This window comes from Cetorhinus maximus, chromosome 4, assembly GCF_964194155.1.
Source record: "Cetorhinus maximus chromosome 4, sCetMax3.hap1.1, whole genome shotgun sequence".
Taxonomy (NCBI): domain Eukaryota; kingdom Metazoa; phylum Chordata; class Chondrichthyes; order Lamniformes; family Cetorhinidae; genus Cetorhinus; species Cetorhinus maximus.
The window spans coordinates 37,074,738-37,098,795 of record NC_135882.1 but is presented as its reverse complement, the minus strand read 5'-3'; the positions used below and the strand labels follow the sequence as shown (position 1 = coordinate 37,098,795).

Sequence of the window (24,058 nt, the reverse complement as noted above, 5' to 3'; positions counted from 1 at the left end):
TTCAAATCAGCATGGGAGCTGCTTACGCAATTCTAGCTAGGACTACTGATGAGAAACAAGGTGACCAACACCAACAAAACAAATACCTGCAGAATCTTTTCCAAGAAAAGCCTGCTGCCCCACAAGGGATAGGGGATGGGCACAGAGCTCCATGTTGCAGGAGGTGATACCTCAAAACCATCACAGCCCTTAATTTCTTCATCTCTGGCTCCTTCCAGGATCTGCTGGTGATATTTGTAAGGGAGAGCCCAAATATACTCACAGGAAACTTGGAAATTGTAGGCATTGTCTTCAAATACCTTATTCTCAGCAAAACAATCTAAACCTTCCTTTGACCTTTGACAATCACATTATCCAGGTTTACTGTCAAGCAGATTTCAGAACTGGTCACATGACCTTCATTTACCCTAAATATTATAGTCACAATCCCAAAATGTAATAACCTCACAATTCTAACACTTACCCCTAAAGAATGAAATGTCATCACCATAGTAATGAATTTCATTAACAACTAACTTACAATTAACTTCTTACGTACAATACAAATAACATTCTTCTCCCATGATGTCACATTGTCCACTAAATAGTCAATCTTGACAGCGCCACAATGTTTAACCTATTCCCCAATATGAAATCAACATTATTAATAAGCAGTTCCAACATCACTCCTGCAATAACAGATCCATTGCCTGTAGCACAGTTTAAATTCACTCTGCACAATGGAACAGGTAAACAATTTCCATCACGACTCTTTGTCAATATAGTTCTATTTAGTGAACTCTCTGGTGAAAATTTGTGACTTTACTAACATCAAGCTTTGAGCTGAACATGTATTCTTAAGGATAGCAATCTTCATTTCTGGAATTACTTCATTCTCAAATATTAAACTCCCATAAACTTTTATGCACCGATTTAGACCCACTAAAATACATTATAAGTCACAAGCTTCACTATCTGGTACAGCATTTTCTGGAGACACATCAGATACACTAACAAAAGCTCCTGGCTTTGGTCTTAACTTCCAACAGTCTGCTTTTACATGTCCTGTCTTATGACGATAAAAACAGTTGGGCTCCTTGAATCATTGCTACCCTCTATACAGTGTTCTTTACTACTTTGTGGAGTCCTTTAATTTCTGCTATGCTCCCCATGGTCATCAGTACCCTGTTCATTAACAACGTGTTTGTTTCTACAGCTTCTGTGTGCGTTTGCAAACAAAGGTTTGCGGTTCCCTATATGTTTGTGGGATAAGTTGCGGCAACAGTGGAAACAGCTATATCCCTTACATTAAAAGTTTTATGGTCTTCTAGATGGAACTTGATTCCTACAGGAATACTGTTTTTAATTCTTCAATTAACAATACCCCTCTACAGTTTTCAAAATCCTGCTCCAACTTCTTCAACCTATACCATCGATAAAAGACCATCTCTTTTGCTTTAGCAAATTCCACAAACGCCTGAGTTTGTCTCTTCAAGTTTATAATGTTTGTCTATAAGCATCTAGAACTAGCTCAAAAGCATAAAGCACAGCAATCTTAGCTGAAGACCAGAAATTTGTGATACTTCAGTTGTGGCCTAACCGGAGCTTTATAAAAAATCAGCATAACTTCCCTGTTTTTGTTTTCAATACCTCAGTTTAAGAAGCCTAAGATTTCATACGCTTGGCTAATTCAATATATTCTGCCACCTTCAAAGATCTTTGCCCATGAACCTCTAAGTCCCTCTGTACCTGCAAAATTTTTAGAACTAAATATATATTACCTCTCCTATCTTTTCCGCCAAAATGTGTCAACTTACACTTCTCTGTGGTAAGTTCCATCTGCCCATTCTACTTGCCCATCTATGTCCTGTTACGGTTGATCGGTATTTTCCTCATTATTTGTCACGTCTTCAAATTTGGTAACATTGGCACATTTTGAAGCTTTGCTCTATGTTGCAATATCAAGTCATTCATATATATCAAAATCAGCAGTGGTCGTAGCATCGACCTTTGGGGAACACTGTCTACCAAACTCTAGCCTGAAAAACAACCATTTACCATGACTTTCTGTCCTTAAGCTAATTTTATTACTCCATCAAAAGATTCATTTGGATTAGTCAAGCATGATCTGCATTTCTGCTGACTTTCCTTAGTTAACTTAAACTTCTCCGTGTTTCTGGTGACTTTTTTGTCTGATTATTTTTCTAAAATCTTACCCACCACTGATGTTAAACTGATTGGCCTTAAGTTACTAGGAATGTATTAGGGCTGAATTTTCTTGCTGACTGCCAAGGCCGGAGCCAAAAGCAGGTGGTGACCCTGCTGTTGGGTGGCAGGAACCAGGACGGCATTTTGCTGGTGGCGGAAATTAACAGGCTGCTGCCATCCAATTGAGGATGACAGTCCACACTCCAAGAGCTGCCAGATCAATCAGAGGGTGGTGACCATTGCTAACCGTGGCCATTACTGAGGGTTCTTCACCAGGGACAATGCACCTCAGTGGTGGGACACCATCAAAGAGAGGCGGGTTTGGTTGGGGGAAATCCACGTTGACCCAAGAGATTGGGGGAGATGTTATTGTGCACTGATGGGACTGTTCCTCTAGAGGCTTTTGCATCATGGAGCACTGATCAAAGAAGGTGGCGACCACCCCCACCCCCTACCCCCCCCCCCCCGCCCCCCACCCCCAACCCCTGGTCCCCACCCACCAAGCCCCCCGGAACCTGCTGGGAGTCTGCCAGTGTTTACCTGGCAGTGTACTCACATGGCAGCAGGTCCTCTCAACATGAGCAAAATGGCCATAAGGATGGAAAGTCATTCTTATTTGGCCATTTAAGTTACTCCCCTCCCAACATCTTCCACCATATTGCCAGCCCTTTCCCCTCTCATCACATCCCCAATGGCCTAGAAAAATTCAGATATTAGCATTCTTTTGGATGTAAGTTTGAAAAATATTTTTTAATTGAATATTAGAGCATGGAAGGAGGCCATTCAGTCCATCATGCAAAAGATAAATCTGAATCATTTGCAACCACCTTCATCAGAAATGTCAAGTTGAAGATACTTGTTGATCCCCTGATGTTCCCAACATCACAGATGCCAGTCTTCAGGAAATTGATTTCAGTACATGTGATATCAAGAAATGTGCACTGGATGTGTCAAAAGCTTTGGGCCCCAACAACATCCCAGCTATAGTACTGAAGACTGTCCTCCAGAATTAACAGTACACCTAGGCCAAGCTGTTCTGGTACAGCTACAACACTGGTGTCTACTAGGTGATGTGGAAAATTGTTCTGCTATGTTTTGTTCACTAAAACGGGACAAATCTACTTTGGTCAATTATTGCCTATCAGGCTTTTCTAAATCATCACCAAATGATGGATGGTGTCATTGACAGTGCTCTCAAGTGGAACTTACTCAGCAATAACCTGATCAGATGGCCAGTTTGTGTTCCACCAGGCCTTATCACAGCCTTGTTCTTGAAAAACGTGCTGAATTCCATTGAGTGACAGCCCTTGACATCAAGGCAGCATTTGATTGTGCAATGTGTCAGGAAGCCCACATAATGTTTAAGTCAACAGGAATCAGACAGAAAGCTGTCCACTGACAGTTGGAGGTCAGTCAACTCAGCCCTGGGCTATCAATGCCGGAGTTCCTCATATAGTGTCCAAAAGGTCAGAAATTGGGATATTCTCTGATGATTGCACATTGTTCAAACAATCCTTAGCTACTCAATCTTTCCTCATAACTAAAATTCTACAGCCAGGCCACATCCTCGTAAATCACCTCTGTACCTGATCCTGTGCAATCAAACCTTTCCTATAGTGCAGTGACCAGAACTGCATGCCATATTTCAGCTGTGGCCTAGGAGTGTTTTATACAGTTCCAGAATACCTCCAGCTCTCGATTTCTATGATGAATATCTACAACAACCAATATCCTGTGGACAATGTTTCATTTTTTTGAGACTTTTACTGAAACAAAGTAAAATCAACATTAATCAGACAGATCATAATATGCTTGAATTTTACATTCAGTTTGAGGGAGAGAAGTGTGGGTCTGGAACTAGTGACATAGGTTAAGTGAGTGGACAAAGTCCTGGACAATGGAGTATAATATGGGGAGGTGTGAAATTGCCCATTTTGGAGGGAAGAATAAAAAAGAAGCATATTATCTAAATGCTGAGAAATTGCAGAGCTCTGAGATTCAGAGGGATCTGGGTGTCCTAGTGAATCACAAAAGGCTAGTATGCAGGTAGAGCAAGTAATTAGGAAAGCTAATGGAATGTTATCGCTTATTACGAAGGGAATTGATTAAAAAAGCAGCGAGGTTGTGCTTCAATTGTACAGGGCACTGGTGAGACCACAGTATTTGTCTCTTTATTTAAGGGAGCATGCAAATGCATTAGAAGCAGTTCAGAGAAGGTTTACGAGGCTAATGCCAGGAATGGGCAGGTTGTCTTTTGATGAAAGGTTGGACAGATTAGGCTTATATCCACTGAAGTTCAGAAGAGTAAGAGGTGACTTGATTGAGACCTTTAAGATCCTGAGGGGTCTTGACAGAGTGGATGTAGAGAGGATGTTTACTCTTTGGGAGAATCTAGAACTGGGGCTCGCGGTTTAAAAATAAGGGGTCACTCATTTAAGACAGGTGAAGAGGAGGTTTTTCTCTCAGAGGGTTGTGAGCGTTTGAAACTGTCTTCCTTAAAAGGCAGTGGAAGCAGGGTCTTTGAATATTTTTAAGGCAGAGCTAGGTAGATTCTTGATTAACAAGGGGGTGAAAAGTTGTCGGGGGTAGGCAGGAGGTTACAGTCAGATCAGCCATGATCTTATTGAATGGCGGAGCAGGCTTGAAGGGCCAAGTGATCTACTCCTGCTCCTAGTTCTTATGTATGTATATACTTTAATTAACAGGCAACTAATACACCAAACAAAAGAAAAAGATAAATTTTGCATTCACTAATTAACACAATGGAAATACGTCTTATGAAACATTTTTATGTAATGCCACACATGGCATTAATGTTCAGTATGTGGCATTACAAGAACAGCTTCACAGTCAACTAAAAATCACAGAGTCACGGAATTTTAATGGCACAGAAAGAGGTCATTCAGCCCATCGTGGCTGCACCGGCTCTCTAAATGCCATTGCCCTGCCTTTTCCCCCTACCCCTGCACCTTGATTCTATTCAAATAATCATCTAATGCCCTCTTGAATGCCTCTATTGAACCTGCCTCCACAACACTTTCAGGCAGTGCATTCCAGACCCAAACCCCTCGTGTGAAAAAGTTTTTTCTCACGCCACATTTGCTTCTTTTGCAAATCCCTTGTTCTTGATCTTTATACGAGTAGGGACAGCTTCTCCCTATCTACTCTCTCCAGCTCCCTCATGATTTCGAACACTGCTATCAAATCTCCTCTTACCCTTCTTCTCTCCAAGGAGAACAGCCCCAACCTCTCTAATCTATTTTGGTAATTAAAGTTTCTCACCCCTGGAACCATTCTAGTAAACCTCTTCTGCACTCTTTCCAATGTGTTCACATCCCTCCTATAATGTGGCACCCAGAACTGTACACAATACTCCACCTGAGGTCTAATAAGTGTCTAATGGAAAATCAGAATAACCTCCCTGCTCTTGTACTCTATGCCCCTATTAATAAAGCCTAGGATAATATATGCTTTATTAACTGCTCTCTCCACCTGTCCTGCTACCTTCAATGATCTATGCACATATACACTCAGGTCTTTCTGCTCCTGCACCCCTTTCAAAATTTCACCCCTTATTTTACATTGTCTGTCCATGCTCTTCCTACCAAAATGCATCACCTCGTACTTCTCTGTATTGAACTTGATCTGCCCCCTATCTGCCCTCTCCACCAACTTGCCAATGTCCTTTTGAAGTTCTACACTGTCTTCCTCGCAGTTTATAGCACTCCCAAGCTTTGTATCATCTGCAATCTTTGAAATTGTCCCCTGCACACCAAGATCTAGGTCATTAATGTATTTAAGGAAAAGCAAGGGTCCCAATACCGACCCCTGGGGAACTCCATTACAAACATTCCTCCTGCCTGAAAAATAACCATTGACCATTACTCTCTGCTTCCTATTTTTGAGACAATTTTGTACCCACGTTGCTACTGTCCCTTTTATTCCTCTCAAGTCTTTTGTGTGGCACTGTATCAAATGCCTTTTCAAAGTCCGTGTACACCACATCAAAAGCATTACCCTCAACGACCTTTTCTGTTACCTCGTCAAAAAACTCCAAGTTAGCTAAACATGATTTCCCTTTTAGAAATCCATGCAGGCTCTTCCTTATCAACCCATATTTTTCCATGTGACTACTAATTCTATCCGGAATAATTGTTTCTAGAATCTTGCCCACCACTGAAGTTAAACTGACTGGTCTGTAATTGCTGGGCTTATCCTTACAACCTTTTTTTGAACAACGGCGTAATGTTTGCAATTCTCCAACCATCTGGCACCTCCCTTGAGTCTAGGGAAGACTGAAAAATTATGGCCAGTGTCTACTCTCATTTCCTTCAATATCCTTGGATGCATCTCATCCGGTCCTGCCTTGTCAACTTTAGGTACTGACAGTCTATTCAAAACTTGCTCCTTATCAATTTTGAGCCCTTCTAGTGACAGAGTTTCCTCTTCTGTCACCATGGCCTGGGTAGCATCTACCTCCTTGGTAAAAACAGATGCAAAGTATTCATTTAATAACTTCCTCCAGGTGTAAATTCTCTTTTAGGTCCCTAAACGGTCCTATTCCTCCTTTTACCACCATTTTACTATTTATATGCCTATAGAAGACTTTATGTTGGCTGCCAGTCATGTCTCATAATCCCTCTTTGCTTCTCTAATACTTTTTCACCTCCCCTCTGAACCTTCTATATTCCTCTAGGTTTTCAATTGTATGTTCTACCTCACACCTGTCATAAGCACATCTTTTCTTTTTTACCTTAATTTCTATCTCCTTTTTCACCCAGGGAGCTGTGGATTTGTTTGCCCTACCTTTCCTTTTCATTGGAATATACCTTGACTATGCCCAAACCAATTTTTTTTGGAAGGTAGCCCATTGTCCAACTACAGTTTTTCCCACCAACCTTTTGTTCCAGTCTATCTGGCTCAGCTCTGTGCTTGCCCCATCGAAGTTGGCTCTCGTCCAGTTAATTTTTCTTACTCTGGATTGCCTATCACCATCCTAAAACATACAATACTGTCACTGTCTCCCAAATGTTCCCTCACTGAAACTTGATCTACTTAGCTCACCTCATTTCCAAGAACCATGTCCAACAGTGCATCTTGTTGGATTGGACACACACTGCTTTAGAAAATTTTCCTGAACACAACCTAGGAACTTTTGCCCCTCTCCGCCCTTTACACTACTACTGTCCCAGTCTACATTTAGGTAATTAAAGTCCCCATTATGACTACTCTATAATGCTTGCATCTCTGTAATTTCCCCGCAGATTTGTTCTTCTACACCCTTCTCACCAGTTGGCGGTCTATAGACTACACCGAGCAATGTAATTGCACCCTTTATGTTCCTTAGCTCTAGCCAAATTCATTCTGTCCTTGAACCCTGTGGCACATCCTCTTTCTCCAGCATTGCAATGCTCTCCTTAACCAATACCGCAATCCTCCTCCTTTCCTATCTTTTCTGAATGTCTTGTACCCAGGAATATTTAACGTCCAGTTCTGTGCTTCCTTGAGCCAGGTCTCTGTCATCGCAACATCATCATATTTCCACATGGCAATCTGTGCCTGTAACTTGCCAATCTTATTTACTATGCTCTGTGCATTTACATACATGCATAGTAGCCCTGATTTAGGTTGTGTTACTTTCTCCCTCACCCCGACTTTACCTATTAACTTACTATTCTCTGTACTAGTGCTATCTGTCCCTCCCAATATTTTGTGCACCCTGGTGTTCCTCTCTAATATTTTCCCTTGGTTCCAACACCCCTGCCGAGTTAGTTTAAAGCCCTCCCAACACCACTAGCAAAACTAGAAGGAACTCAGTGCCTTCTCTGTTCAGGAGCATCCCACCCAGCTCGTACAGGTGGCATCCCCCAGAGCCAGTCCCAGTGTCCTAGGAACCTAAAGCCCTCCCTCCAACACCATCTTTCCAGCCATGCATTAGCATGCCTTATCCTCCTATCCCTGTACTTACTGGCACGTGCCACTGCAAGTAATCCGGAAATTACTATATTTGAAGTTCTGCTTGCTAATTTTCTACCTAGCTCCCTAAATTCTGATCGTTGGACCACATCCCCCTTCCTATCTAAGTCATTGGTACCAATGTGGACCACGACCTCTGGACATTCATCCTCCCCAAGAAGAATGCCCTGGAGCCATTCTGTGACATCCTTGACAACTTACCAAAGAGGCAACATACCATCCTGGAGTCATGTCTATGACCACAGAAATGCCTCCTGCTCCCCTAACCAGTGAATCCCCCATCACTGTTGCTCTTTCTTTCTTCTTCCTCCCCTCTTGTACAGCCGAGCTGCTCGTGGTGCCACAAACTTGGCTCTGACTGCATTCCTCTGAGGAACTAGCGCCCTCACCAGCTTCCAGAACGGAAAACCGAATTGTGAGCGGAAGCCCCAGAGGATTCCTGCACTATCTGCTTTCTTCACTTGGACTGCCTCGTGGTCACCCATTCACTCTTTATCTCCAGGCCCTTTAGCTGTGGTGTGACCACCTCTCTGAATGTACTATCCACATAGCTCTCAGCCTCGCAAAGGTGCTACAGTGACTCCAGCCGCTGCTCAAGCTATGAAACCCGGTGCTCAAGTTTCTGCTTTTCCAATCTTTTCCCCTTTACCACCCCTCCCATACAGCTGAGCCAGCATGGTGCTGTGAACTAGACCCTGGCTGCACAATCCAGCAGAACGATTACTCTCCAGCCAGTATTCAGAATAGAATACTGGTTCAGAGTCAGATGCACTCAGGTTTAATTATTTAATTGATCACTGACTGTAAATTATCAATCAACCTTAGTTGTATGCTAATTAATTGATCTAGTATTAGAGTAAAGTTGATTAATTTAAATAAAATTATATTAAAATAGAAATTCAAATCTTGCCCGTATACTCATGTCACGTTACTTTTTTGTCCTGTGACATCAGTTCGTGGTTTGTCTCTGCTTTTCACCAGTGCCCCTCTCTTCTGCCGTGCTTTGCTGCTCTGCACTTAGCAATGTTTCTCACACTGTATTTAAGGTTCAACTCTCCTGCTGCTCCGTCACTGCGCTGTTTATAAAGGCTTCTCCCTCCTGTTGCTTTGCTTTAGACTGGTTAGTAAGTGAAAAGTAACATTTACACCACACAAATGCCAGACAATGACCATCACCAACAAGAGAGAATCTAATCCTCGCCCTTGACATTCAATGGCATTACCATTGCTGGATCCCTCAGCACCAACATTCCCATTGATCAGAAACATAATTTAACCAGCCATGTGAATACTGTGGCTAATAAAAGCAGTTCAGAGGCTGAGAATTCCACAGTGAGTAACACACCTCCTGACTCCCTAAAGCCTGCCTACCATCAACAAGGAACAAATCAGGATTGTGATTGGATATTCCACATTTGCCTAGATGACAGCAGCTCCAATAACTCTCAAGAAGCTCAACACCATTGAGGATGAAGAAACCCCCTTGATTGGCACCCAATCAACCACCTTAAACATTCACTTCCTCCAACATTGGCACTGAGTGTGACATCCACAAGATGCACTGCAAGCAACTTTCTAAAGTGCCTTTGACAGCACCTTCCAAACCTGCAACCACTATCAACTAGCTGAACAAAGGCAGCAGGCACATACAAACACCACCGCCTGCAAGTTTCCGTTGAAATCACCCATTCAATTTTGGAAATATTGGAAGGAATTCACTGACACTGGGTCAAAATCCAGGATCTCCCTCCCTAGCAGCACTGTGGGTGCACCTACACAATATGGACTGCGGTAGTTCAAGAAGGTGGCTCATCACTTAATGGACAACAAATGATGACCTTGCGATTGATGCCCGCAATGCATGAATGAAAAAGCCTGTGAAATAGCCATCCAATTAATCCCACTCACCTGTTCTTTCTCCAAAGTAATGCAATTTTTTTCTTTTCAAGTTGGTATCCAATTCCCTTTTGTACTTATGAAATTTGTGGAAAAAGTATTAAGTGGAATATATTGAAAGGGCTGGAAAGAATACAATTGATATCTGTTTATAATTTGATCCTAAAGTCTTTCTTTGCGTCTGCCCTCCAGGTAAAAATGCAAGACTTAGTGCAGGACCAGATGTTACAGAAGATTAGGAAGAAAAGTGATGCGTTGAAGGTGAGGAATTGCACCCGAAAAGCAATATTTTGGTAGCTTGAATGAATCAGTATGATATCTGCATTGTTGAAGGTAAATCGTTAGAAGTGGTATGAATTTGAGGGCGGAACTTTCCGTACCTGCTGCTGTCAGGCGTGTTCGGCAGCATGAGCAGACAGTATGATGAGAAGGCCAAAAATTGATTTCACGGCTCTTTTTTTAATTCATTCATGGGATGTGTGCTTTGCTGGCTAGGCCAGCATTATTTGCCCATCCCTAGTTGCCCTTGAGAAGGTAGTGGTGAGCTGCCTCCTTGAACCACTGCAGTCCATGTGGTGTAGATACACCCACAGTGCTGTTAGGAAGGGAGTTCCAGGATTTTGACCCAGTGACAGTGCAGGAACGGCATTATATTTCCAAGTTAGGATGGTGAGTGACTTGGAGGGGAACTTCCAGGTGGTGATGTTCCCATCTATCTGCTGCCATTGTCCTTCTAGGTGGTAGTGGTTGTGAGTTTGGAAGGTGTCTAAGGAGCCTTGGTGAATTCCTGCAGTGCATCTTGTAGATGGTACACACTGCTGCTACTGTGTATCGGTGGTGGGGGGGAGTGAATGTTTGTGGATGTAGTGCCAATCAAGCAGACTGCTTTGTGTGGACAGTGTCTAGCTTCTTCAGTGTTATAGGCGCTGCACTCATCCAGGCAAATGGGGAATATTCCATCACATTCCTGACTTGTGCCTTGTAGATGGTGGACAGGCTTTGAGGAGTCAGGAGGCGAGTTACGCATCACACAATTCCTAGCCTCTGACCTGCTCTTGTAGCCACAGTATTTATATGGCTAGTCCAGTTCAGTTTCTGGTCAATGGTAACCCCCAGGATGTTGATAGTGGGGGATTCAGTGATAGTAACGCCATTGAACATCAAGGGGCGATGGTTGGATTCTCTCTTGTTGGAGGTGGTCATTGCCTGACACTTGTGTGCTGCAAATGTTACTTGCCACTTGTCAGCCCAAGCCTGGATATTCAGTATCTGAGGAGTTGCGAATGGTGCTGAACATTGTGCAATCATCAGCGAACATCCCCACTTCTGACATTATGATGGAAGGAAGGTCATTGATGAAGCAGCTGATGATGATTGGGCTGAGGACACTACCCTGAGGAACTCCTGCAGTGATGTCCTGGAGCTGAGATGACTGACCAACACCACAACCATCTTCCTTTGTGCTAGGTATGACTCCAACCAGTGAAGAGTTTGCCCCCTGATTCCCTTTGACTCTAGTTTTGCTAGGGCTTCTTGATGCCACACTCGGTCAAATGCTGCCTTGATGTCAAGGGCAGTCACTCTCACCTCACCTCAGGAGTTCACCTCTTTTGTCCATCTTTGAACCAAGGCTATAACGAGGTCAGGAGCTAAGTGGCCCTGGCGGAACCCAAACTGGGCATCAGTGAGCAGGTTATTGCTAAGCAAGTGCCGTTTGATAGCACTGTTGATGACCCTTCCGTTACTTTACTGATGATCAAGAGTAGACTGATGGGGCGTTCATTGGTGGGCTTGGATTTGTCCTGCTTTTTGCGTACAGGACAATTTTCCACGTAGCCGGGTAGATGCCAGTGTTGTACTGGAACAGCTTGGCTAGGGACGTGGCGAGTTCTGGAGCACAAGTCTGCAGTACTATTGCTGAAATGTTGTCAGGGCCCATAGCCTTTGCAATATCCAGTGCCCTCAGCCATTTCTTGGTATCACGTGGAGTGAATCGATTTGGTTGAAGACTGGCATCTGTGATGCTGGGGACCTCCAGAGGAGGCTGAAATGTATCATCCACTCAGCACTTCTGGCTGAAGATTGTTGCGAATGTTTCAGCCTTATCTTTCTCACTGCTGTGCTGGACTCCTCCATCATTGAGGATGTGGATATTTGTGGAGCCAGCTCCTCTAGTGAGTTGTTTAATTGTCCACCACCATTCATGACTGAAGGTGGCAGGACTGCAGAGCTTAGATCTGATCCGTTGGTTGTAAGATCGCTTAGCTTGTCTATCACTTGCTGCTATTTGAAAGACTGAAAAGGCATTGAAAATCTGAGATTTCAATGAACTTAGATGACAAAGGCAGAAAAAATGACCCACTTCCTGTCAGGAAAAGAAGCAGAAATGATTTCCCAATGATTTTCTAGGAGGATCGTCTACTTTCTGTCGACAGTTATTAAGAGAGCCACATTTCTCTCTGTGAGATGTTGCTCCACAATGGGCAATGGGAAGAATTGTTGAGAACATGGAGACAAGACAGCATCATATTCTAGAATGAGAGGAATTTCTTGTTGAAAATCAACTCTGGGACAAGATTGCTCTACAAGATTCTGCAGCTTCAGAAGTGCTAAAGATTGTGCCGCAACTTCTGTGCTGACTTTCAACTGTGAAGAGAAGATGACTTTCAGCTGGGAAGGAAAAGTACCAATTGACTTTTACCCTGGGTAGCTACCAGCTCTATAACTGTGTTATCCTCTATGGACTTTAACCTGGACTCAGGCAAAGCAGTCTCTGTGAAAGACTTTTTATGAACAATGGCACATAGAGTCGGCAATAAATCAGCAGATTCAGTGGAAATAAGATCTGAATGCTGTTCAGCCACTAAAAGCACAGCTGTTTCTTCTAAAAGGACAATAGAGACTTCAAAAGGTGCATCCATCAATGGGAAAGATGAATCATTCTCTCGAACGTCAATCTCCAAGAGACCACTCAGCACTGCAAGGGATTCTTCCTCATCACTCTCTAGGAAGAGCCAATTCAGGTCCAACAGATCTTCATGCGGATGGTTACCATGTGCTGCAGTGCCTTCTGTATCTGCCACCTTTGGCTTTACTTCATGAAAAACTGAGAGATTCATACCCTCAATCTTGGCCTATGATCCAGTGGATGGTGCCTCTGAACGATAAGAACTTGTTTCTGATTGTATAAACTTCCTCAGCTTCTGAAGGCTGAATTTCCATTGCTTCTAAATAAAAGGTTGAAGATTATTGTAGGAAAGACAGTGAGTCGTTCAAATGATGAGCATCACCTGATTTGTCTAGGATTCCTAGAAATATGCCAACATCACCACTCAATAAAGATATACATTGATTGTGAAGGAAATAGAGAAAATCAACGATCTGTCGCCATTGTAGCTAAGAGGAGCAATAATCCTGTCTTTGATTGGAAGATCAATGCAGCTTGGAACTTGTAACTTGATGTCTGATTAATGAATGGTCATTGGCTAAAACCAGTCGAGGTAATCTGGTAATGTGCTAACAGCAACTGCAGTGTTAATTTTAAAGATGGTATTGAAGCTTTCAACTTGCACTGTAACTTGACCAGTAGTGTGAACTAAGGAACTCTAATTTCATCTTTTTCTTGACTTTCCATTTCTTGGAAGGAATGTGTTTCATAAATTGTTTCTGGTCTGGACCGCGATTAAAATTACTGCATTTGTAGAAATGCTTGTAATGTCCAGTTTTGCCTCATTGGAAGCATTCCTCGCCCTCCTTGCTGGGCTATACTTTTGCACCACAACACAAGCATCTCAAAATAGCTGCTGGTGTGGAGTTTCCCATCCTTCTGCCTGGTTTGGTGGACTTTCGTGAGGGTGAGGCTGCTACCCGTGGGCCTATCCACTCCACAGAGTCACATGAAGCCTCAGAATATTATAGCTCAATTAAATGCTCTAAGCTTGGCTTGCCTCACATACTGGACCGCTTGATCCAAAGTAAGATCATCTTTGGTCTGCAGAAAGTCGGAGAGTTTTGCATCCCAGACACCCACCACTATGCAATCACAGATTAGCTTGTTCTTCAGTAACTGCAAGAACTAGCTAGGTGACCTAGGTCAGTTAGGAATAATTGAATCGATTTCCCAGGTTATTTGGAGCGCTGACTAAAGAGTACTCATTCAATTACTAAATTTTACTTTGGGCTAAAATATGTGTCAAAGGTTTTTCTATGGAGTCAAAGTCTGCAGTGGGCTCCAGCACACCTTACCTTGGCAGAACATGATCTGCTACTGGACCTACTGCATAAAGAAAGGAGCTAATTAGAAGCTTTTACTCCTTCTCGTGAAGACTGACACTGTTCAGTACTGGAGAAAATGGCATTTCCGTAAATTCCACTGCTGGCTTGAGGCAGTCAAATGTGCGGGGCAAGGGCAGGGGCTACTCACTAGGTACAGTCATTGTTACTTCTCTCTAGTGTGCCGCCTTCTTCCGCTGAAATTCTTTGAGCTGCTTTCAAAGGTTTCTTCACCCTGGTTCCTTCGACAATATTGATGTTCTTTTTCCATCAATGTCTCCATGGCTGCCGCCGTGTTCTGAGATTGGTCCTTCTAACTTGGACTCTTGGAGTGGGACTTGGTTCTTAGACAGACTGTGGACATACTTTGGCATCTGCTTAACACTTGTTTATTAGTACGACATCTAAACAGGTTAGAAATTAGCCATGTTGCTCCTAGGCATGATTCCAGCCTCCCTCAAGAGAGAGAGAAGTCTAACACATGACTGACTGTTGTCAGTGGTACATCATCATCAAAGTCATACGTTAGCGAATCCCATCTGTTAACTCATTATTCTATAGACCCATTTTTGTGCCATTTCAGAGGCTGAAGTCCTGCTTGAAGATCTGGCTGCTGGCCCCTGGTCATACCTGAAGCCCCATCCCGCAAAATACCCACTTGTTCCAGAATGACATCAACGTCAGTGTCATTGAGCCCTGGGACAGGGACCAGTATAATCTGCTGCTGCTTCTGGCCGAGATCTGGACGCTTGCCCTTTGCGCATGCATCCCACCACTTCTCGCTGATCGGTTTGTGCCAACTCTGCACACAATGGTACTTTCCCCCTTGGGAAAAGGAAAGCTTTGCCATAGTAAAAGTTTCTTTATAATGTTCTCAAAATACAGCAAGTTCATAACAGCATAAACATTTTAACAAATAAAAAATAGCTTATTACATACTGTACAGGTAACATTTTTTCATATTCCACCATCATACATATTGTATTTACAAAATCATAAGGGCTTAATAAATAACAAAATGAAATAAATTCGGTAATTATGAGCAGCAGAATTTAAACATCTTGAATTATGAAAATTTAGAGCCTTCCTTCTCCCCTACACCCCTTCTTTAATCTATGGATGGAGCACTTTTTTTTGCAATGCAACATGCAAAATGTTTAGTATAAATGATTGTAACATTAAACTTCACTGCAGACTTTGACTCCATAGAAAAACCTTTGACACATATTTTATTTTCTGAGCTTTTCTAGGAACATAACTGGGTTGTGGTCTGTATAGACTGGTACTTTCTCCTATTGGTTATGTACAATTCAAACTTTTGAAGAATCAAGGCGAGACTTAAAGCCTCTTTCTCAATGTTCAAGTACTTTCTTTGATGGTGCTTATAAGGTTTCCCAGAGAAGTAGATAGATAACTGGCCTTTCCATGACTCTAACCATTCTAACTTTGTGTTTTTCTACGACAAATTCGTCAATGGTGTAACTGCTAAAAATTTCTTGTAGAACCCACCCATACTAAGTGTACAAACAGGAGGGGGATTAATTTAAACAGCCCTGATTTCTCCACTCTCTACCCAAGCGTAAACAGAAAGATGTTTTTGATTTCTGATTTCACCCCTTCACAAGTGGTGGCATGTTTTCCCCAACCATTCAGTTTGGAGTGATACAATTCTCTATTAACAACCCCACAGCAAACTTGAAGTAAGATCAAATAAAAGGGTTGCTTTATTTTACAAACACACAAAACTGTCCCTTTTTGCACTCATCCAATAAAAGATGGAAAGGGAATTAAAGGGGTATAGGGCAAGACCATGATAAAAATAAGAGTTATGGTTTCACATGAGCCTAGAGTCCAGAATCAAAAGTCCAGTGGCATATTCCTTCAGAGGCTGGCAGGCTAAAACTGTTGCAGGATTATCCGTCTTTCCAGAAGCGAGGACTTCAACGATGGGAAAAGGCACATGGAGACAAATTAGTCTTGAAGGCACAGATACAAAAGTTCCAATGTTTCAGTAGTTCACAGTGTAGATGAGGGTTAGGCACTTTAGCTGGACAGAGCTCTTTCTGTTGCTACCTGTTAGACGGTAAAATGGCAGACTGCCTGGGTTCAGTTCCACACAGCAATATTACAGGTTCTAGCAGCTTGGGGGAGGTCATGTGACATACCTCCCATTACTCCTAGATATTGGACAAAGGATGTATTTTCCCAGGTCTGGAATCTTGAGGTATTTAAAAGAGGAGTCAGGGTCCCTTTTGTCCTTTACAGACATACCGTCTCAGTTGGTTAAAGTCCTGCCTTAGAAATGTAAAGGGGGTTGACGCATTTCTTCGGAATTTGATTGTCAGCTGTTACAGAGGGCATTAGCACCTCTTTAAAGATAACGCGGTCTTGGCTGGCTTCTGAAGGTTAGAAATTCCTCTGGCATGAGTCAAGGCTAGTCAGGGTAAAGCCTTGTCTATTTTTAAAATAAAAATAATAACGTGGGTACAAGGAAAGCCTGTCTGAACCTTGGCATCTCAAGGCAACACTTGACCCTGATCCACTAAATGCTCTAAATAAGTAACCTTTACCTTGGCAAAGTCACTCTTTGCCAGGTTTATGACAATGTTAGTTTTGGCCAGGCTGTTAAACAAAACACTCATGCCTATCAAGATCACTCCAAGTGCCACTGTGCATCAAAAGGTCATTGATATCCATAACGCAATCACTGAATTTGGCAATCACTTGATCTTTGAAATGTAGCCAGTGCATTTTTCATGCCAAATGGCATGTTTTCACATAGGAACAGACCGTAGAATCGTAGCGTAGAATGTTTACCACAAAGAGGGAGGTCCGTCAGCCCATTGTGTCTGTGTTGGCCCTCTGAATGAGCAATTCATCTGGTGCCACTCCCCTGCCTTCTCCACACAGCCCTGCAATTTTTTTCCTTTTCAGATGATCCAATTCCCTTTTGAAAGCCTCAATCAACCCTGCCTCAACCACATTCTCAGGCACCGCATTCCAGATTCTAATCATTCGTTGTGTAAAAAGGATTTTCCTCATGTCAACATTGCTTCCTTTGCCAATTACTTTAAATCTGCGCCCTCTGGTTCTTGATCCTTCTACCAATGGGAACAGTTTTTCCTTATCTACTCTCTTCAGGCCCCTTATGATTTTGAATGTCTCTATCAAATTTCCTTTTAACCTTCTCTTCTGAAGGAGGACAATCCCAGCTTCTCCAATCTTTCTTTGTAACTGAAGTTCCTCATCCTTGCAACCATTCTCATGAATCTTTTTTGCACCTTCTCGAATGCCGTCATATCTTTCCTAAAGTGTGAAGCCCAGAACTGAATGCAGTACTCCAACTGAAGTCAAACCAGTGTTTTATTCAGGTGTAACATAACTTCCTCCAATTTGTATCCTGTGCACCTATTGGTAAAACCCAGAATGCTGTATGGTTTATTAACTGTTCTCTCAACTTGTCCTACCGCCTTCAATGATTCATGCACTCAGGTCCCTCTGCACCTACACCCCCTGTAGAATTGTTTCCTTTATTTTATATTGTCTCTCTGTGTTCTTCCTACCAAAATTAATTGCTTTACAAATCTCTGCATTAAATTTCACCTGCCACTTGTCTGGTCAATTCACCAACTTGTCTATGAATAATATATTTCAGGAAGAGCAGGAGTTTTCTAAAACCGATCCCTGAGAAACTCCATTATAAACCTTCCTCCAGTCCGAGGAAAGACTGTTCACCACTACTCTTTGTTTCCTGTCACTCAGCCAATTTTGTATCCATATGGCTCCTGTGCCTTTATTTTGCTCATGAGTCTGTCATGTGCCACGTTATCTAATGCCTATGCTGTTGATGTGGTGTACAAGTTCATGTACACCACATCAACAGCATAACCTTTGTCGACCCTCTTTTTTTATCTCATCAAGAAGGCAAGTCAGTTAAAAATGACTTGCCCTTAACAAATCCATGCTCTCTTTCCTTTATTAACCTACATTTTCCCAAGTCATTACTCATTTTATTCCAAATTATCATTTCTAATTGCTTCCTATCCGCTGAAATTAAACTGATTGGCCTATTGTCTCTGTGCTTTTTTTTACACCCTTTTTTGAACTGCAATTTTTCAGTCCTCTGGCACTACCCCTGAATCTAAGGAAGTTTGGGAAATTATGTCCGGTGTCTCCGCAATTTCCACGCTCACTTCTTTCAGTATCTTTGGGTGCCTCTCATGCGGTCCTGGTGCCTTATCAACTTTAAGTACAGACAGCCTATCTAATACCTCCTCCTTATCAATTTTAAACCTTTCAAGTGCCTGAACTACTTCCTCTTCCATCATGACCTGTGCAGCACCTTCTTCCATGGCAAAGATGATGCAAAGTATAAATTTAATACCTCAAGGCATGCCCTCTGCCTCCATGCATAAATCCCCTTTTTGATTCCTGATCAGCCCGACTTCTCCTCTTAACACCCTTTTACTATTTAAATGTTTATAGAAGACTTTGGGATTCCCTTTTATGTTAGCTGTCAGTCTCTTATTTTCTTTTTCAATTCCCCTCTGAACTTTTATATCCAGCCCAGTTGTATTATTCACCTGACATTTGTCATAAGCACATTTTTTCTGCTTCATCTTAATTTCTATCCCATTCATCATCCATAGAGCACGGTATTTGTTTTCCCCACATTTTCCCTTCTTGGGAACATACCTTGACTGCAGGTGAACTATCTCTTCTTTAAAGGTGGCCCATTGATCACTTAGTTTTGCCCACTAATCTTTGATTCCAATTTATCTTAGACAGATCCACTGAAGTTGGCTTTCCCCCAGCTAATTATTCTTAATTAGGATTGCTCCTGGTCCTTTTCCGTAGCCAATCTAAACCTTATGATAAAATGAGCACTGTCTCTCAGTGATCTCCTACTGATACTTGATCCACTTGGCTACCCTCATTCACAAGAACCAGGTCTAGCAATGCCTCCTTTCTTGTTGGACTGGAAATATACTGCTGTAAAAAATTCTCCTGAACACGCTCTCAGAACTCTTGCCCTCTCTGGTTTTGCTATCCCAGTCTATTTTCAGATAATTGAAGTCCTCCATTACAAATACTCTATAATTCTTGAACTTCTCTGTAATTTCCTTGCAAATTTGCTCCTCTACATCCTTCCCACTAGTTGGTGGCCAATAAACTACACCGAACAATGTAATTGCACCTTTTTTGTTCCTTAGCTCTAGCCAAATAGATTTTGTCCTTAACCCTCCTGGGACATCCTCTCTCTCCAGCACTTCAATGTTTTCCTGCGTTAATACTGCCATCCCTCACCCTTTCCTTCCTTCCCTATCTTTCCTGAACACCTTGCATTCAGAAATATTTAATACCCAATTCTGGCCGCCTTTGTGCCAGGTCTCTGTTATCACCACAACATCACATGGCTATCTGCATCAGCAACTCACCAATCTTATTTACCATACTCTGCACATTCACATACATGCACTGTAACCCTAATTTAGACTTCATTATTTTCCCTCTTATGCTGAACCAGTACTATCAGCCTCTCCCAATACTCTTTGCACCTTCGTATCCCTCTCTAGTATTACCTCCTGTTTTCCCACCCCTGCCAAGTTAGTTATATCTTCCCCACTAGCACTATAAAATAGCCCCGCAAGGAAATTTGGTCCTGGGTCTGTTTAGGTGCAACCTGTCCGGCCTGTGCCAGTCTCATCTCCTCTGGAACTGATCTCAATATCCCAACTATCTAAAGCCCTCCCTCCTGCACTATTTCACCAGCCACGTATTCATTTGATCTATCCTGCTCACTTGCTCATGGTAATGAGAGTAATCGGAGGTTACCACTTTTGAGGTCCTGCTTTGCTGATTTCCCACCTAGATCCCTAAATTCTAACTGCTGGACCGCATACCCCCCTTCTACCTATGCCATTGGTACCGATGTGGATCACGAGCACTGGATGCTCACCCTCCCCACTAAGGATGCTGTGCAGCTGTTCTGTGACATCCTTGGCCCTGGCATCAGTGAGGCAATATACCATCCTGAATTCACATCTGTGGCCACAGAAATGCCTCCCTGTTCCCCTATCGATTCTCCCATCGCGCTTCCAGCCTTCTTCGTGCCCCTTTATACAGCTGTGCCACCCACAATGTCATGGACTGGGCTCTGGCTTGAGTCCCCAGATGAACCATCACTTTCATCAGGATTCAGAATTGAATAATGGTTTGAGAGTGAGAGGGAACTCTTGTACTACCTATCTAATTCTTCTTAACTGCCTGGTGGCCACCCATTCTATATCTTGCTGCATACTCTTAAGCTGCAAGGTGACCACATTAATAGATATACTATCCACAAAGCTCTCTACCTTTCAGATGTGCCACAGTGATGTCTACTACAAAAAGCTCCAACACCCAGAGCTCAGGCTGCTGCAGCTGTTAACACTTCCTGCACATATGGTTACCCAAGACACAGGGAACCAGGGGTCAGAGTAGCCATTCCTTTACCTATTAGATAATAAAACTTACTTAGAAAAAAGTGACTCACTGGCTACTCACTTTTCTTTCTATGTCTCATTTAAACATGCAACATATATATAAACCAGCTGGTGTCACAAAAACAAAAATTTCTTTGGCTTGATCAGTCAAGGGGACTTGCCAATACCGTTCAAACAAATCAATCTTGCTAACAAAGGCCAAGCTTCCCACCCTATCAATACAGTTCTTGAGTTGTGGGATTGGATAGGTGTCCATTTTGGCTTCCACATTAGCCAGTTGGTCACCAATGCAGAATCTTTGAGAGCCATCTGGCTTTGGTACCAGTACAACAGGAAACTCTGAGTACTTCAGCTGGGTTCATTATCTAACATGAGTTGTACCTCCTCCCTGACTTTGGTCAATTTGCTTGGATTGAGCCTTTATGGGTTTTGTTTAAATGGTTTAGCTTCCCCTACACCAATTTCATTAATAATCAGAGAAGTACAACTTGGCTTATCTGCACATTCAGGCTTATATCCCTTCAATTAGCCAGCTATGTGTTTCTTCTGCTACTCAGGTAGCACCTCATCCAGATCTTACAACACCTCTGCTTTTGACAGTTTCATTGCAGGAGGCTTAATCTGAGAACTTTCAGTCTCAGACTCAACACCTGGTTCATCACAAGCATCACTATCACCATCAACATTCTCTACCACCTGGGCTGCAGCAACTGGCAGTCATAGTATCTCTTCAACATGTTCACATGACACATTCTTCTGTCTGGAGTTCTAGCTATATAGTTCACGTCACTGAGTTTCCTTTTGATACAGTAGGCCCACTAAACCTAGCTTTGAATGGTTCACCAGGAAAACACAACACAACACCTGGTTCAAAACTAAATGTCTTAACATCAACTGCTGGGAAGTCTTGAGATGATCTCTAGCCACTGCATAGAGAAAGCATCGTGAGGCTTTCTCAGAAATTTGACACTTAATCTCGGAGGGCAATTTTCTCCTTCTGTGCCAAAAATCTCTGCTTAATGAGTTTAAGTAACCTCATGCCCATAAACCAGTTCGAAGAGAAGCCATTAGACTAATTTGGTGTGTCCTTAATCATGAATAACAAGGAATAATATACCTTTATCCCCATGCCGGGAATTGTTAAGAAAATAGGCAACCATCCTCTGCTACCATATGTCAGAGAAATTCCCAAGCCTTTTGTGAAGAAGACACTGAGACTAGGATGCTTTGATGGAGACAGACCTTACTTCTCCACTCCAGCACCCACAGCCAATACTGGCTGACTCTTTATATACATCAGTGTATAATTAACTAATCAAAACCCAAGACCTGTTCACTTTGTTATCTTAAACTACTGGGTATTTAACGTCCGTCAACAGAATCTATTAGATACTAATATCCTGTGGATCACTGCTAGAAACTGCCTTCCTGTCACAAAAACACCCATCAATCATTAATATTTGCTTCCTCTCTTTAAGCCAGTTTTGCTACTTAGTCCATGGGCTTCTACTTTTGAGCACACTCTGCCATGTAGAATCTTACTAAAAGCCTTGTTAAAATCAATATTGACTACATCAAACACACTACCCTAATCAACCATCTTTGCTACTTTATCAAAAAATTAAATTATGTTAGTCAGACACCTTCCCTTAACAAATCCAGCCTTTGATTAACCCATATAAATTTAAAAGAAGATTTATCCAGTCCCTCAGAGATGTTTCCAATCGCCTTCCCACTACCGAGGTTAGGCTGGTTGGCCTTTAATTACTTGGATCAATGCCCTTTTACCTTTATAAGATATGGTACGATGTTAGCTGTCCTCCAGTCCTCTAGCACCACACCTGCAGCCAGAAAAGTTTGGAAAATGATGGTCAGATACTCCACTGCTTCTTTGCTGGCTTCCCTTAACAGCCCATTTTGATAATTTCATCTCATATTTCTCACTCCACCCTACTGATTGCAATGTCTGTATGGTTCTCTTTGTGAAAACATGCAAAGCATTCAATAAGAATCTTTCCAACATCCTCTGCCTCCACACACAGGTTTTCCGCATGATCTAGGAACCGTAATAGGCTGTACTCTTTCTTTAGTTATCCTCTTGCTCTTTATGTATTTATACGAAGTCTTTAGGTTTTCCTTCGATTTTACTTCCCAATATAATTTCATGCCCTCCCTTTGATTTCCTAGATTTCTTTTCAATTTCACCCCTCCAACTTTTATACACCATTAGGTTTCCTACAGTGTTGAACTCTCGGTATCTGTCATAAGCCCCTGTTTTTCTCTTTATCCTCACTTTTAAGCCACTTAACATCCAATAGGCATCTGGATTTGTTAAACCCACTTTTATTTCTTTAAGATAACGTGCTTGTTCGGAATCCTCACTATTGATCATCGGCAAAGTGCTGTAAACTTCATTGCAATATTTAAACCAGATGGATTTTGATAAACGTGTCCACACAGCAGCAAAGTCCTGATGGCAGCAAGAGCCTGGAGCAACAGGTTGTTCACATCAGAACAGAGGGGCTACTGTGCAGGAATATTACTTTAACGTGCTAATGACTCAAGCACCCTTGACTGGCCAACCACAAGTTGATGAATGTCACCTGCCAGCCCACTGGAGGACCCAACACCAAAGTGCAGAAATCTACCAGCAAGGCAAAACAGGTACATCCCAAAGGTGGATCTAGGGAGCATGTTTTTTTTAAAAATAACTGTCCCAAATAATTCTCCGACTACTAGCCCTCAAATTTACAACCTCAAATAATTTAGGCACAATCACAGTCATGCATAGCACTATCAAGCAGCACTTAACCAGCAATAACCTGCTCACTGATGCTCAGCGGACATTTGACCGAGCGTTTGACCGAGTGTGGCATCAATGGGAATCAGGGGGAAAACTCTCCGTTGGTTGGAGTCATACCTAGCACAAAGGAAAGATGATTGTGGTTGTTGGAGGTCAATCATCTCAGTCCTGGGGCATCACTGCAGGAATTCCTCAGGGTAGTGTCCTAGGCCCAACCATTTTCATCTGCTTTATTGATGATCTTCCTTTCATCATAAAGTCAGAAGTGGGGACGTTCAAGGATGATTGCACAATGTTCAGCACCATTTGCAACTCCTCAGGTACTGAAGCAGTTTGTGTCCGTATGCAGAAAGACCTGGATAACATCCAGGCTTGGGCCGATAAGTGGCAAGTAATGTTTGCGGCAATGCCTGTTTCCAACATGATATAATCTAACCAT

At 42.5% G+C, this 24,058-nt stretch overlaps 1 protein-coding gene and 1 non-coding gene across 2 annotated transcripts in view; one reads left to right on the top strand and one right to left on the bottom strand.

Annotated features, from left to right (window-relative positions):
- Nucleotides 1-10,356, top strand: part of LOC144679415 (regulator of G-protein signaling 22-like) — a 117,707-nt gene extending 107,351 nt beyond the window's left edge. The window contains exon 9 of the mRNA XM_078539772.1: nucleotides 10,252-10,356. Coding sequence (XP_078395898.1) covers nucleotides 10,252-10,356 — 105 coding nt within the window. The remainder of the gene's footprint in view (nucleotides 1-10,251) is intronic.
- Nucleotides 10,357-23,263: 12,907 nt separating this feature from the next.
- On the bottom strand, nucleotides 23,264-23,513 carry LOC144680144 (small nucleolar RNA SNORA53). The gene has a single exon (XR_013576505.1). It is a non-coding gene; the product is annotated as a small nucleolar RNA SNORA53 (small nucleolar RNA).
- Between the last annotated feature and the right edge of the window lie 545 nt (nucleotides 23,514-24,058).